Genomic DNA, 16,023 nt, shown 5'->3' with positions numbered 1-16,023 from the left:
CTAAAAAAAGAGAATACACAGTTATTTATGATAGAAAGTTCAACAAATGAAGAACAAACTAGAAAGAAACAAAACAAAATGTCGATAACTTCTTGGATATGAGATTACAGATAATTTTGTCCTTTCTTTGTGCTTTTATTTCTTTCTTATTTTCTATAGTGAAATATATTGCTTTTATAATTAAGGAAAAATCAGCACATTTTTAAACGGCCTCAATCCTAGAGAGAGCTTATTAGTTACTGCTGCTGCTGCTAAGTCGCTTCAGTCGTATCCGACTCTGCGCGACCCCATAGACGGCAGCCCACCAGGCTCCCCCGTCCCTGGGATTCTCCAGGCAAGAACACTGGAGTGGGTTGCCATTTCCTTCTCCAATGAAGGAAAGTGAAAAGTGAAAGTGAAGTCGCTCAGTTGCGTCCGACTCTGTGTGACCCCATAGACGGCAGCCTACCAGGCTCCTCCGCCCATGGAATTTTCCAGGCAAGAGTACTGGAGTGGGTTGCCATTGCTTTCTCCTATTAGTTACTGAGGTATAGCTAATTGCATTACATTACTGAGATATAATGGTAGAAATGAAAATGTATAGCTAATTGCATTACATTACTGAGATATAATGGTAGAAATGAAAATGTTGGTTCAGAAGAGGGTTTGCCAAGACTTAGCTACTGTATGTGAGAAGCAGGAGGGAGTTGAAGGGTCTCTGAAGTTTGGCCCCTGGACCCTAGTGAGTCAGAGGAAGAGCCATGTAGAAGGGTAACAGTGAGCATGATTTTTGATAGTATGATGCATATATAACTCCTGAAGGGCACTCAGATAGAGAAACTAGGCAGTTTTGTTGAAAATTCTAAATAAAAATTCAAAAAAGAGCTTGGATGTAGAGGTAAAGATTTAGATGTCATTGACAAAGAAGTGACTAGAACATAAGAGATTTTGCTGAAGGCATCTCTGAAGAAAAGGAAACATATCTTAAGGCAATATATATAAATTTGCCTGTTTAATTAGAAAGGATACAACATTTCTAAATGCCAGTTAAGAGCTAAAACTATCAAATGTTCTTGAAAACCCTATTCATATGAAGAAGAAAATGTATATTTAAATATAAATAGTTGAACCAAATTTTAGAGAAACAGAATACGTTCATTCAAAAAGGGACCAAACTAAACCAAGCCAAGTTCTCCAAGCCTGTGTATGTGTTCAGTCACTCATTTGTGTCCGACTCTTTGTGACCCCATGGACTGTAGCCCGCCAAGCTCCTCTGTCCGTGGGATTATCCAGGCAAGAATACTGGAGTGGACTGCTATTTCCTCCTCTAGGAGATATCCCTGACCCAAGGATTGAACCCATGTTTCCTGTATCTCCGGCATTAGCAAGCAGATTCTTTCCCACTGTGCCACCTGGGAAGCCCTCTCCAAGCCTGATTGTATTATAAATATTCCCTAATGAAAATGTGTTAACATTCCATGTGATTTTCATGATTCTTAAAGTTTTATCATACTTGGGCAAGTTTGATGATCCTATTTGAATATAATCATCCTACACATACGAGCCACGAAAACATTAATAATTGTCACTGGTTACAAAAAGAACGAGGGAAGAGCAACATCATTAGGAGAAAAATGACTAAAAGGATTCTCAATGAAGAGGGGTGGGGGTAGGGAGACAGCCAAACAAACTCTTTACATAAAGGGTGACACCATCATTAGGCTGGGCACTCACCCCAAGCAGAGAACTTACTTTCTCCTTTCCTGTGATCTTCTCACAACTTTTAGTAAGCTTGTATTTAACAGTAATTGCCTATAAACTGATTGACTACAATTTTATACTATAAATATCAAATATTATAACTTTAATTTGATACATTTGGGAGAAGAAGCAGCATGTTTATACAAGTAGAAATATTAAAAGAAATAAAAGATACTACAATAAACTATTTAAACTTTTTAAAAATTTCATTGGACATCTAATATAAAGTTGAGATTTAGCAGTACTTTTTTTTTTTCATTTTTAAATCAATATTTATAATAGAATAGTTTAAGCAAATAAAGTAAGTTATGAAATTTCCACATAGTTCTACAGGTTTTGTATTAGACGGTTTCCCGCGGTATCCAGATGAGGTCCAGTTCCTGGGGGAACATGGGCTTTTCCCAGATGCTGCTGTGTTTATACAAGTTGATGATCAAGATATTTCTGATCGCCTCCTTCCTGTCCAAATTGGAAAGTGGAAAGTGAAACAAAAGAAGAAATTAGAAAGGAAAAAACTCATCAAAGAAATGAAGGCAAAAATCAAGGTATGTATCTATTTGAAAAAGCATGAGGGTAAATGTGTTCAGCAACTATCCAATTTCTAAAGTGACCTTTACAAAAACGTAGTTTTCTGATTTTAATACCACGTTCAGTATGCAAACTATTTTCATCAAATTTTAACAATTTATCATGAAAGAGTTAAGAATTATCTGAGGCCTTTGTGATTATCTACATGTTAATGCTTCTCTCTTTAAGGCAAATAAAATTAAAGATAGTGGCTGCACCGAAGTATCCTTGTACTAGACATGGGAGCACAGTGGACGAGGCAGCAAGTAGAGCAAACCTTGAAACTCAAAGTTTTCATTGACTTTCACTAGCTCCGACACCAAGCATCAAGGTCATTTTAGCCCATAGTAAAATAAATCCAGGTATTAGCTTAAAATATCTTTTCCTAAACTGTATTCTGAGAAGTTTCCATAAAATGTTCAAAAGTGTTATAGTGAAGCTATGCAATTGCACTCCTAGGAATCTAACAAAAATGAAAGCAGACCATGTAAAAATGTGTTTGTGACAGTTCACACAGCATTGTTCATGATAGCCAATAAGTGAAAACAACTCAATGTCCATCAACTGATGAATGGATAAACAAAATGTGACAAATATCCAGATAGGTTCCCTTGTTACAGCTAAAGGTGGCAACACATGAGTCTTCTGAACTCAGTCTACTCTGAAAGAAATGCAGAAACTAGCTGGAGAAACTAGTCTAGGAGAAGCTAGATTCCTGCACATTGGGTATATGAGAAAATACCCACATCACATATTAATACATCAAAATAGCTGCTACCTGAAGATCTTAGCTTCCTATCAGTCTATAATGACTGTGATCCTCCGTTTGGGACGCTGATAGGTCATGGCACACCCTTAACTACAGGAGCCACTGAAAACCAAGAAAATGGCTTACACAAATACAAAGGCTTGAGAGATGGCCAGGACCTCAGGCCAACCTGAGCTGTATTCGTCTTCTACACAAGACCCCCAGTCAAGACTGGGAGAGGTGGCTGCTTTATCTAATGTGCAGAAACCAACACATAGAGTCAAAGAAAATGAAGGAACAGAGGAATATATTTTGAACAGAGGAACAAGATAAAACTCCAGAAACAAACCTTACTGAAACAAAGATAAGTGATTTATCTGATATATAGTTAGAAATAATGGTCATAAGTACGCTCACCAATGTCAGAAGAACAATGCATAAACAAAGTGAAAACTTCAACAAACAGGAAATAAAAGTACCAAACAGAAGTCATAAAGCTGAAGAATATAGTAACCAAACTAAAAAATTCAGCAGAGGGGTTCAATAGCAGGCTATAGACACATAAATCAGTGAAACAGAGTAGAAAGCACAGAAATAATCCCACTCATATATTGTCAGTTAATTCATGACAAACTAGCCAAGAATGCACATGGAGAACAGACGGTCTCTTCAATAAATGGCGTTGGGAAAATTGTACAGGCACATGCAGAAGAATAAAACTGGACACCTATCTTATACCATACACAAAAATCTACTCAAAGTAGATCAAAGACTTGAAACACAAGCCCTGAAACCCTAAAACTCCTATAACAAAAAGGGGTAAGCTCCTTCACATCAATATTGGCAATAATTTCTTTTATTTGACACCAAAAGCAAAAATAAGTAAGTGGGACTACATCAAACTAAAAAAATCTTCTTCCAAGCAAAAGAAACCATCAACAAAATAAAAGACAGTCTAGGGAATAGGAGAAAATATTTGCAAATCATATACCTGATAAGGGGTTAAAGTCCAAAAAACATAAAGAACTCACACCACTCAGTATCAAAAAAGCAAACAATTACATGGAACTCTGCTCAATGTTATGTGGAAGCCTGGATAGGAGGGGAGCTTGGGGGAGGATGGGTACATGTATATGTACAGCTCCATCCCTTTGCTGAAACTGTCACAGCATTGTTAATCGGCTATACACTAGTACAAAATAAAAAGTTTAAACAGAAAAAAACTATGTGAAGGACTTATATAATATTCAATGCATAGTAAGTACTCAATATATGTTCATTTATTCATTCATTGAACACATACTGTGGAACACTTATTATGTGTCAGGCTGGAGATAAATAACAGTAGACAAAGCAGACAAAAATTCTGTGTTTGTGGCAATACCATTTCAATAAGAGACAGATAAGTAATAAATAAACTGTAGTATTATATTCAGTTGTAATAAGGGAAATAGAGAAGAGTAAATTGTGGGAAGGGAATAGGGAAGAGGGAGTTGAGAGAGGAAAAAAAAAACAAGCAATCTAATTTTTTAAGTGGGCAGATGAACGGAATAAACATTTTTCCAAAGAAGGCATGACCAACAGAGACATGAAAAGGTGCTCATCATCAGTAATCATAAGATAAATGCAGATCAAAATCACAATGAGATATCACCTCTCACACCTGTTAGGATGTCTAAATAAAAAAAGAGAACAGAGATAAATGCTGATGAGGATGTGGAGAAAAAGGAACCCTTGTACACTGTTGATAGGAATGTCAACTAGTACAGCCACTATGGAAATCAGTATGGAGGTTCCTCAAGTAATTAAAAAATAGAATTACCATTTGATTCAGGAATCCCACTTCTGGGTATATGTATCCAAAGGAAACAAAGTCATTATCTCAAAGAGATATCTCTTCTCCCATGTTCATAGCAGCATTATTCATGATAGTCAAGGTATAGAAACAACCTGTGTCTATCAACAGATGAATGGACAAAGAAGATGTGGGGTAGGTGTATATACAATGGGACATTGTTCAGCCATGGGAAGGAAGGAGATCCTACCATTTGCAACAACACAGGTGAAGCTTGAGGGCATTATCCCCAAGTTAAACAAGCTAGACAGAGAAAGACAAATACTGCAAGCTATCACTTGTATGTAAAATCTGGAAAAAAAAAAATCAAACTCATAGAAACAGAAAGTATACAAGTGGTTGCCATGGGCTGTGGGGTGTGGGAAATGGGGAGAGGTTGGTAAGATGATATAAAAAAGTTCAGTTATAATACGATTAAGGCCTGAGGATCTAATGTATAACATGATGACTATAGTTGATAATATTGTACTGTATAATTGAAATTTGGCAAGAGATTAGAACTTAAATATTGTCATACACACAGGATACGTTTGTGAGATGATGGATGTGTTACTTAACCAAATGGGGGAAGAGTCCTTTCACAATGTATACATACATCAAATCTTAATGACATACACATTAAATATCTCTCATTTTTACAAAGCTGGAAAAATAATAAATAAGTATATAGTATATCCATATAATGGAGTAGCACTCAGTATTTGAAAGGAATGAACTATTCATACTCCCTACAAAAGATCATTATGCTAAGTGAAAGAAACCAGGCAAAGAAAATAGTATTATATGTACTCTATGATTCATTCCATTTATATGACATATCTTGATCAGATCAGATCAGATCAGATCAGTCGCTCAGTCGTGTCCGACTCTTTGTGACCCCATGAATCACAGCACGCCAGGCCTCCCTGTCCATCACCAACACCCGGAGTTCACTGAGACTCATGTCCATTGAGTCAGTGATCCCATCCAGCCATCTCATCCTCTGTCGTCCCCTTCTCCTCTTGCCCCCAATCCCTCCCAGCATCAGAGTCTTTTCCAGTGAGTCAACTCTTCGCATGAGGTGGCCAAAGTACTGGAATTTCAGCTTTAGCATCATTCCTTCCAAAGAAATCCCAGGGCTGATCTCCTTCAGAATGGACTGGTTGGATCTCCTTGCAGTCCAAGGGACTCTCAAGAGTCTTCTCCAACACCACAGTTCAAAAGCATCAATTCTTCAATGCTCAGCTTTCTTCACAGTCCAACTCTCCCATCCATACATGACCACAGGAAAAACCATAGCCTTGACTAGATGGACCTTTGTTGGCAAAGTAATGTCTCTGCTTTTGAATATGCTATCTAGGATGGTCATAACTTTCCTTCCAAGGAGTAAGCGTCTTTTAATTTCATGGCTGCAGTCACCATCTGTAGTGATTTTGGAGCCCAGAAAAATAAAGTCTGACACTGTCTACACTGTTTCCCCATGTAGTTCCCATGAACTGATGGGACCGGATGCCATGATCTTTGTTTTCTGAATGTTGAGCTTTAAGCCAACTTTTTCACTCTCCTCTTTCACTTTCATTAAGAAGCTTTTTAGTTCTTCTTCACTTTCTGCCATAAGGGTGGTGTCATCAGCATATCTGAGGTTATTGATATTTCTCCCGGCAATCTTGATTCCAGCTTGTGTTTCTTCCAGTCCAGCGTTTCTCATGATGTACTCTGCATAGAGGTTAAATAAACAGGGTGACAATATACAGGCTTGACGTACTCCTTTTCCTATTTGGAACCAGTCTGTTGTTCCATGTCCAGTTCTAACTGTTGCTTCCTGACCTGCATACAGATTTCTCAAGAGGCAGGTCAGGTGGTCTGGTATTCCCATCTCTTTTAGAATGTTCCACAGTTTATTGTGATCCACACAGTCAAAGGCTTTGGCATAGTCAATAAAGCAGAAATAGATGCTTTTCTGGAACTCTCTTGCTTTTTCCATGATCCAGCAGATGTTGGCAATTTGATCTCTGGTTCCTCTGCCTTTTCTAAAACGAGCTTGAACATCAGGAAGTTCACAGTTCACATATTGCTGAAGCCTGGCTTGGAGAATTTTGAGCATTACTTTACTAGCATGTGAGATGAGTGCAATTGTGCAGTAGTTTGAGCATTCTTTGACATTGCCTTTCTTTGGGATTGGAATGAAAACTGACCTTTTCCAGTCCTGGGGCCACTGCTGAGTTTTCCAAATTTGCTGGCATATTGAGTGCAGCACTTTCACAGCATCATCTTTCAGGATTTGAAATAGCTCAACTGGAATTCCATCACCTCCACTAGCTTTGTTCATAGTGATGCTTTCTAAGGCCCACTTGACTTCACATTCCAGAATGTCTGGCTCTAGATGAGTGATCACACCATCGTGATTATCTGGGTCGTGAAGATCTTTTTTGTACAGTTCTGTGTATTCTTGACATCTCTTCTTAATATCTTCTGCTTCTGTTAGGTCCATACCATTTCTGTCCTTTATCGAGCCCATCTTTGCATGAAATATTCCTTTGGTATCTCTGATTTTCTTGAAGAGATCCCTAGTCTTTCCCATTCTGTTGTTTCCCTCTATTTCTTTGCCCTGATCGCTGAAGAAGGCTTTCTTATCTCTTCTTGCTATTCTTTGGAACTCTGCATTCAGATGTTTATATCTTTCCTTTTCTCCTTTGCTTTTCGCTTCTCTTCTGGATTGAGTAGAATGAATGGAGCTTTCAAGTCTGGAACTAGGAAGACCAAGATAAGGCATGAGAGCAGTGGTAAATTATGTGATAGTCTTTTATGCTGAAGAGAAATTATTGCGTTCCATGTGGCCATGGGCAAAAGAAACACCATTGGTAGGAGAAAGGTACAGGAAGATGTATTTCAGTACTAGTAAGACTTTACAAAAAGAACAAAGACCGAAGGCAGTGAGCTACTTATCAAAGGCAGATAAGCATAGGCTAAGTAGACATTTGGTAGGGAGAATATGGAAGAAAGCTCTCTAGTGTCAGAGAGCTAATCAGTTAATTCCAATTCTGAGATACAATGACTTAAATTATTGGATTCATTATCACAACTCAGTACTCATTAATGTATCATGTGTTAAAACCATGAAGATCTTCTTTCACTGCTCAGACACAGTTGTCGAATTCTTTTCATCTTGGACTTAGTTGGAGGAAATCCCTCTAAAGGCATTTCCATCCATCCCTTTGCACCACCACACTAAGACTGCATGCCCTGGAACTAAGATTGCATGCCCTGGAACATGGACCTGGTGATCCAGTGGCTAAGACTCCATGCTCCCAATGCAGGGGGCCCAGGTTGGATCTCTGATCAGGGAACTGGAACCCACATGCTACAACTAAGAGTTCACATGTCACAATAAAGATGGAAGATCCTGTGTATAGCAACTAAGATCCTGTGAAGCCAAAAAAAGTATTGCCTGTCCCAGGTCATCTGTGGCCAGCACAATCAAAGCAAGCCCAGCTCTCAGTCTTCCAAGAACTATGAAAGTAAGGAGGGAGATATGGAGAGACACCAAGCTTCACACTCTGCTGTGTGACATCCTTCGCTTTTCTGCTGCTGATCTCTAAAGAAAATGGGCCCAACTGTCTGCTAGGCAAGAGGCTCTGTAAGCATAAGAATGGAAAAGAAAGCAGAGGGCATACCAAAGTTTGCCCAAATTCATGTGCATTGAGTTAATGATGCTATCTAACCATCTCATCCTCTGCCACCCCCTTGTCCTTTTGCCTTAAATCCTTTTACAGATGGCTAGTAGCTGCCATATTGGACAGAGCAGCTGTAAAGCAATCAAGCCCCATCCTAGCCATCACATGCCCTAAAATTTGTAGAGCATGTGTAACAGGAAAGAATAGATTTCTAGAGCTAGTTCATAACCTTGTGCATTTGCTCCTTTCTTTTCATACCCACAACTCAGGCAAAAGGGACTATTTTTATAGCTTTACAGTTAAAGTACCTATGGTAAAACTTTGGTTTAAAAAAAGGAAATTAGAGTTTTTATAATCCTCACCTTCTGAAAAGCTACAGAATCTCTCTGGGATTCATATATGAAATTAATTTGATTTCATTTGATTTTATAATTCTTTCTTGAATGTCAAGCAAACATACATTATCTGGGATGTATACTCAGTAACTGCCAGATAAAAGGAGCAGGGTGCTACTGGCCTAGACCAGAGCCCCCAGGGCATGTCTTTAAGGCACCTCTCTGATCTCTGAGTATTTAAAGGGACTGCAATTTCAAGAGTTGTGAACCAATGAGCCCCAAAACCCAAGGGTAGCTGATTAGCTTTCATGCAAACCTTAAGGTCACATCAGAGGACCCATTCATTGCGTTACATTTAGAGGCTGAGAAAAAACTAGAGGACTACCCATATACCATATGTGTGAAAGTATCCAAAGTACAAATGCTTTCCTCATGTATATATGTACTTCTAGGGTTCTTTAGACAATTACATCTTAATAATATGATGAAAAATTATCAGACATTTTCAACAAATAGCCTCCCTATTTCTCCATGTGCAAAATCCACCTCTCCACCAAAGCAAACAAATAAGTAATACATTTTGAAAAGGGATTCTAAAGTTTGAAGAAAAACTGACTGATCCCAAGTGCTACTTATACCTCTGGAGGGAAACAGCTGATCAAGAGGGCCAGAGGTCCAAAGATACATGTGACATAATTATCACCATCACAATCCTTTCTGGGAAGTATCCTCTGACCAAATATTATTCCCATTTGGGAAAAAATATTAATACATAGAAAGTAATTTTATTATTATCTGTTGACATTTTTAATGCTTCTTTCTTTAACAGGATGATATGATTGCTAAAAGAAGGGCTGAACTTATAACAGAGAGAGAAAAAAGGAGGAAAGGAGGGGTGGTAAGTAAATAAAATTGCTTTTTTCAAAAAATAAAATGGACACATACACACACAAACACCCACACATATATAAAATGTATATTTTACATATATAAAATATATATTTTACATATATAAAATATATATTTTACATATATAAAATATATATTTTACATATATATATATAAAATCTCAAGCATATAAAATGAAAAGATGCACAGTAGTCTTTTTTAATTTTTATTTTATATTGGAGTGCAGTTGATTTACAGTGTTATGTTAATATCAGGTATACAGCAAAGTGATTCAGATATACATATACATATACCTATTCCTTTTCAGATTCTTTTGCCATATAGTTTATTACAGAGTATTGAGTAGAGTTTCCTGTGCTATATAGTAGGCCCTTGTTGATTATCTATCTTATATATAATAGTATGTATCTGTTAATCCCAACCTCCTAATTTATCCCTCCTCTGACCTTTCTACTTTGGTAACCATAAGTTTGTTTCCTAAATCTGTGAGTCTTTTCTGTTTTGTAAAGAAGTTCAGTTGTATCACTTTTTAGATTCCACATATAAATGATATGATATTTATCTTTCTCTGATTTACTTCACTTAATGTGATAATCTCTAGGTCCATCTATGTTGCTGCAAATGGCATTATTTCATTCTTTTTTATGGCTGAGTAATATTCTACTGTATTTATGTACCATATTTTCTTTATCCATTCATCTGTCGATGGACGATTAGGTTGCTTCCACGCCTTGGCTTTTGTAAATTGCACTGCAGTGAACACTAGGGTGCATGTAGCTTTTTAAATTTTGGTTTTCTCCAGCTATATGCCAAGGAGTGGGATTCCTGGGTCATATGGTAGTTCTATTTTCAGCTTTTTAAGGCACCTCCGTTTTGTTCTCCATAGTAGTTGTACCAATTTACATTCCTACCAACAGTGTAGGAGGGTCCCCTTTTCTCCACACCCTGTCTAGCATTTATTGTTTGTAGACTTTTTGATGATGGCCATTCTGACTGGGGCTTCCTGGTAGCTCAGCTGGTAAAGAATCTGCCTGTAGTGCAAGAGACCCCAGTTCAATACCTGGGTCAGGAAGATCCCCTTTAGAAGGGATAGGCTACCCACTCCAGTATTCTGGGGCTTCCCCGGTGGCTTAGATGGTAAAGAATCTACCTGCAATGCAGGAGACCTGGGTTTAATCCCTGGGTTGGGAAGATCCCCTGGAAGAGGGCATGGCAACCCACTCCAGTATTCTTGCATGGAGAATCCCCATGGACAGAGGAGCCTAGGGGGCTACAGTCCATGGAGGTTGCAAAGTCGGATGCGACTAAGCACAGCACAGCACATTCTGCCTGTTTTGAGGTGATACCTCAGTGTAGTTTTGATTTGCATTTCTCTAATAATTCGTGATATTGAGCATCAAAATGATGCATAGAAGTCTTGAAGCAAATATCAAGTTTATATACTAGTACTTAGATTATGTATCATTTTTTATACTTCTGGTATTTTATAACTGCTTACAATGAACTTTTATTATTTTTATGATAAGAAAAATGAACACTTTTAAAGGAAAGGAAATCACTAAAGATGTTTAAACAATCTAATACAAAATATAATAATACTACATTAAATTATGTTTCTCACGGATTTTCTTTTGTGCTTTTCACACTTCAGTCCAAGTCACAGGGAGATAGGCTGAGAGAATGGGAATAAGGTCTAGACCGAGAGCTTATGAAGTTGTGGTCTTCTTTGGTGGCTCAGATGGTAAAGAATCCACCTGCAGAACAGGAGACCCAAGTTTGATCCGTGGGCTGGGAAGATTCCCTGGAGAAGGGCATGGCTACCCATTCCAGTATTCTTGCCTGGAGAAGCCTGGTAAGCTACAGTCTGTGGGGTTACAAACAGTCAGACATGACTGAGTGACTAACACACACACACACACACACACAGTAAAGTTGTGCTGGAGCTAAAATGCTGATTACATTGAGATAAAGAATGGAATGAGGCAGAGCCTGTGGACAGAGTCACGTACTCTGCAGAATGTTCAATATGGTTCCTCTTTTCCATCTGCTGGTTTTTTTAAAAAAGAGAAACCTGGAAGATCATGGATTTTGTTTTATTTAGACAGAAGCTAGTCCCAAGTTGACCTACCTGACCCAAATGCTACAGCCAAGCAACTCAGAGGTGCCAAAGTTAAAGAGGAGGCAGAGTAGACAAGCTTGTTCTGTAAAGGACTTAAAGCTCCTGTTTATATAATCAGCTTACCAGTGCCCTGGTAACCAAGACAAAAGATAAGATAGCCCCTGCCTTCTTCCATTTCCTTCTGGCTTCAGCACCCTTATAATATCTTCTCAGGGTTGACCCTCCTGTAATCTGATTTCCATCTGTTCAAAAATAGTCAAGAAAGGGAAGGAGAAAAGAGAAATAACAGAAAATATGACTTGCTGCATGAGCAACCATGTATCCCCACTCCCACCCCCCGCCAATATGCTTATGTTGTACAGAAGACTGTTGATACAGTAAAACTGTAACTGTAAATCAAAACTATGCAGAAGAAGGATTGAAACAGTCATTTCTTTGTCTAAAATATTTATCAGTTCAATTCAGTTCAGTCGCTCAGTCGTGTCCGACTCTGCGACCCCATGAATTGCAGCACACCAGGCCTGCCTGTCCATCACCAACTCCCAGAGTTCACTCAAACTCACGTCCATCGAGTTGGTGATGCCATCCAACCATCTCATCCTCTGTCGTCCCCTTCTCCTCCTGCCCCCAATCCCTCCCAGCATCAGAGTCTTTTCCAATGAGTCAACTCTTCGCATGAGGTGGCCAAAGTACTGGAGTTTCAGCTTTAGCATCATTCCTTCCAAAGAACACCCAGGGCTGATCTCCTTTAGGACTGACAGGTATGATCTCCTTGCAGTCCAAGGGACTCTCAAAAGAGTCTTCTCCAACACCACAGTTCAAAAGCATCAATTCTTCAACGCTCAGCTTTCTTCACAGTCCAACTCGCACATCCACACATGACTACTGGAAAAACCATAGCCTTGACTAGACAGACCTTGTTGGCAAAATAATGTCTCTGCTTTTCAATATGCTATCTAGGTTGGTCATAACTTTTCTTCCAAGGAGTAAGCGTCTTTTAATTTCATGGCTGCAATCACCATCAGCAGTGATTTTGGAGCCCAAAATATAGTCTGACACTGTTTCCACTGTTTCCCCATCTAGTTCCCATGAAGTAATGGGACTGGATGCCATGATCTTTGTTTTCTGAATGTTGAGCTTTAGGCCAACCTTTTCACTCTCCACTTTCACTTTCATCAAGAGGCTTTTTAGTTCCTCTTCACTTCCTGCCATAAGGGTGGTGTCATCTGCATATCTGAGGTTATTGATATTTCTCCCGGCAATCTTAATTCCAGCTTGTGCTTCCTCCAGCCCAGCGTTTCTCATGATGTACTCTGCATAGAAGTTAAATAAACAGGGTGACAATATACAGCCTTGACGTACTCCTTTTCCTATTTGGAACCAGTCTGTTGTTCCATGTCCAGTTCTAACTGTTGCTTCCTGACCTGCATACAAATTTCTCAAGAGGCAGGTCAGGTGGTCTGGTATTCCCATCTCTTTCAGAATGTTCCACAGTTTATTGTGATCCACGCAGTCAAAGGCTTTGGCATAGTCAATAAAGCAGAAATAGATGTTTTTCTGGACCTCTCTTGCTTTTTCGATGATCCAGCGGATGTTGGCAATTTGATCTCTGGTTCCTCTGCCTTTTCTAAAACCAGCTTAAACATCTGGAAGTTCACGGTTCACGTATTAAGCCCACCCAATGTTTTTAAAAACTTCAAATATTGTAGTTTTTATTTCTAAACTTTCAATTTGGTTTGTTTTTATATTTTTTTATTTCCATCATGAAATTTCCTATATTTTCACTTCTTTTTCCTTTTCCTCATTGATCCCAGTGATAATAACTGTGATAAAGTTCTCAGCTGGTAACTCTAACACCTGAACTGAGTATTTAATGATTATCTTTCTTATGAGAATGGGTCACATCTCATGAGCCTTATAGTTTCAGTAATTTTGGATTATATCCTAGAATTGCGAATGTTATATTGTGGGGATTCTGGATTCTGTTGTATGCCTTCAAAGAGGGATGGTGTTATTGTTTTAGCAGACAATTAACTTGGTGAGACTAAACCTGCAAACTCTGTCATGCCTACGAATGGGCAGCAGTTCTGTTTATACTGTTGTAAACAGCCAATATGTGTGGGGTTTTCAGAGATTAGCCAGAGACTTGGATAATCTTTGTGAACTGATTTGTATATCCTTTGTTGGCTCTCTCAACTCTAAAGTTTTTTCTCACTCTCCAGTCCCCTGGTTGTGGCTCTCTCCCCCTGCTTGCTCCAACTGAAAGTGCTGACTCAAAAAGAATTGCACAACATGAGAATTGTGAGTTAAGTTGTATTTAGGGTAAAATGAGGAGAATAGCCTCAGATACTCTGAGAAACTGCCCCAAAGAGGTAAGGGGCAAGGCCAGTATATATGTGATTTTGGTGAAGGGGGAGTACATGCAATAAAGCACATATCTTTACAGAAGGTTCTGCTAGTCTCATGGCTACTACTAGTCAAAAGGAGCAGACATCACCATGAAGGATTTTAGTGTTTTTCTAATTATGAGGAGATGCAATAATTGGGCTCATAAAATCATCTCCTGAATATATCTAACTATCTGAAGACCTGTTCTGATAGTTTTTTCCAAAGCACAGAGTGCCTCATTTCTGGTGTTGAAGATCAGCAGCTGTAGCAGCTCATAATTTACTCCTTTTAGAAGTAGATGGTAAGTGCCAAGTCACCTTTTGTAGGTGACAAAAGACAGAGCTTTCTATCACAAACAAGTTGGAAGACCTATTAGGTAGAGCTGGCGAGGTGAGCACAGGTCATCAGAAGCTAAGATGTCCCAGCTTGCAGTGTGGACTCACCCCACCATACTTCCCATGTTCCTTAGCAAATCAAATTTCACCATAAAAAAATGTCAAAATACAAGAAAAAGGAAAAAGTAGTCAGAGAACCAAATGACTTTCAAAATTCAAACAAAAAATAACAAGAACTGAGAAGCATAGTCCCAACACCAAACATCTGTTGTAGTCCCAACAGAAGTCTCTCCTTCTGGGGAGAGAAAAGCCTGGGCACAGAGCAAGGAAGGGCCCTTATCTTTTCATCTTCCTCTCAGCCCTTACAAGTCCAAATCCCAGCTGCAGACTCTTTTCAAGGAAGCAGGGTCTCATCAGTTAGAAAGATTCAGTTCAGTCCAGTTCAGTCGCTCAGTCATGTTCAACTCTTTGCGACCCCATGGACTGCAGCATGCCAGGCTTCCCTGTCCATCACCAACTCGCAGAGCTTTCTCAAACTCATGTCTGTTGAGTCGGTGATACCATCCAACCATCTCATCTTCTGTTGTCCCCTTCTCCTTCTGCCTTCAATCTTTCCCAGTATCAGGGTCTTTTCCAGTGAGTCACTTATTCCCATCAGGTGGCCAAATTATTGGAGTTTCAGCCTCAGCATCAGTCCTTCCAATGAATATTCAGGACTGATTTCCTTTAGGATGGACTGGCCTGATCTCCTTGCAGTCCAAGGGACTCTCGAGAGTCTTCTCCAACATCGCAGTTCAAAAGCATCAGTTCTTTGGCATTCAGCTTTCTTTATGGTTCAACTCTCATATCCATACATGACTACTAGAAAAACCATAGCTTTGACTAGACAGACCTTTTTTGGCAAAGTAATGTCTCTGCTTTTTAATATGCTCTCTAGGTTGGTCATAGCTTTTCTTCCAAGGAGCAAACGTCTTTTAATTTCATTTCTGCAGTCACCATCTGTGGTGATTTTGGAGTCCAAGAAAATAAAGGCTCTCACCGTTTCCATTGTTTCCCCTCTATTTGCCATGAAGTGATGGGACCAGATGCCCTGATCTTAGTTTTCTGAATGCTGAGCTTTAAGCCAACATTTTCACTCTCCTCTTTCACTTTCATCAAGTGGCTCTTTAGTTAGAATGATTCAGTTCAGTTCAGTCGCTCAGTCGTGTCTGACTCTTTGTGACCCCATGAATCGCAGCATGCCAGGCCTCCCTGTCCATCACCAACTCCTGGAGTTCACTGAGACTCACGTCCATCGAGTCAGTGATGCCATCCAGCCATCTCATCCTCTGTCGTCCCCTTCTCCTCCTGCCCCCAATCCCTCCCAGCATCAGA

General features: G+C 39.2%; 1 protein-coding gene across 1 annotated transcript in view; it reads left to right on the top strand.

Moving 5' to 3' along the window:
• The window catches only part of AK9 (adenylate kinase 9), a 130,150-nt gene that overhangs the window by 87,694 nt on the left and 26,433 nt on the right, over nucleotides 1-16,023 (top strand). Inside the window, exons 28-29 of the mRNA XM_045161989.1 lie at nucleotides 2,066-2,285; nucleotides 9,728-9,796. Coding sequence (XP_045017924.1) covers nucleotides 2,066-2,285; nucleotides 9,728-9,796 — 289 coding nt within the window. The remainder of the gene's footprint in view (nucleotides 1-2,065; nucleotides 2,286-9,727; nucleotides 9,797-16,023) is intronic.

The sequence above is a fragment of the Bubalus bubalis genome, chromosome 10, assembly GCF_019923935.1.
Source record: "Bubalus bubalis isolate 160015118507 breed Murrah chromosome 10, NDDB_SH_1, whole genome shotgun sequence".
In the NCBI taxonomy this organism is placed as follows: domain Eukaryota; kingdom Metazoa; phylum Chordata; class Mammalia; order Artiodactyla; family Bovidae; genus Bubalus; species Bubalus bubalis.
The sequence above is the reverse complement of the archived record's forward strand: the minus strand, read 5'-3'. Positions and strand labels throughout refer to the sequence as shown.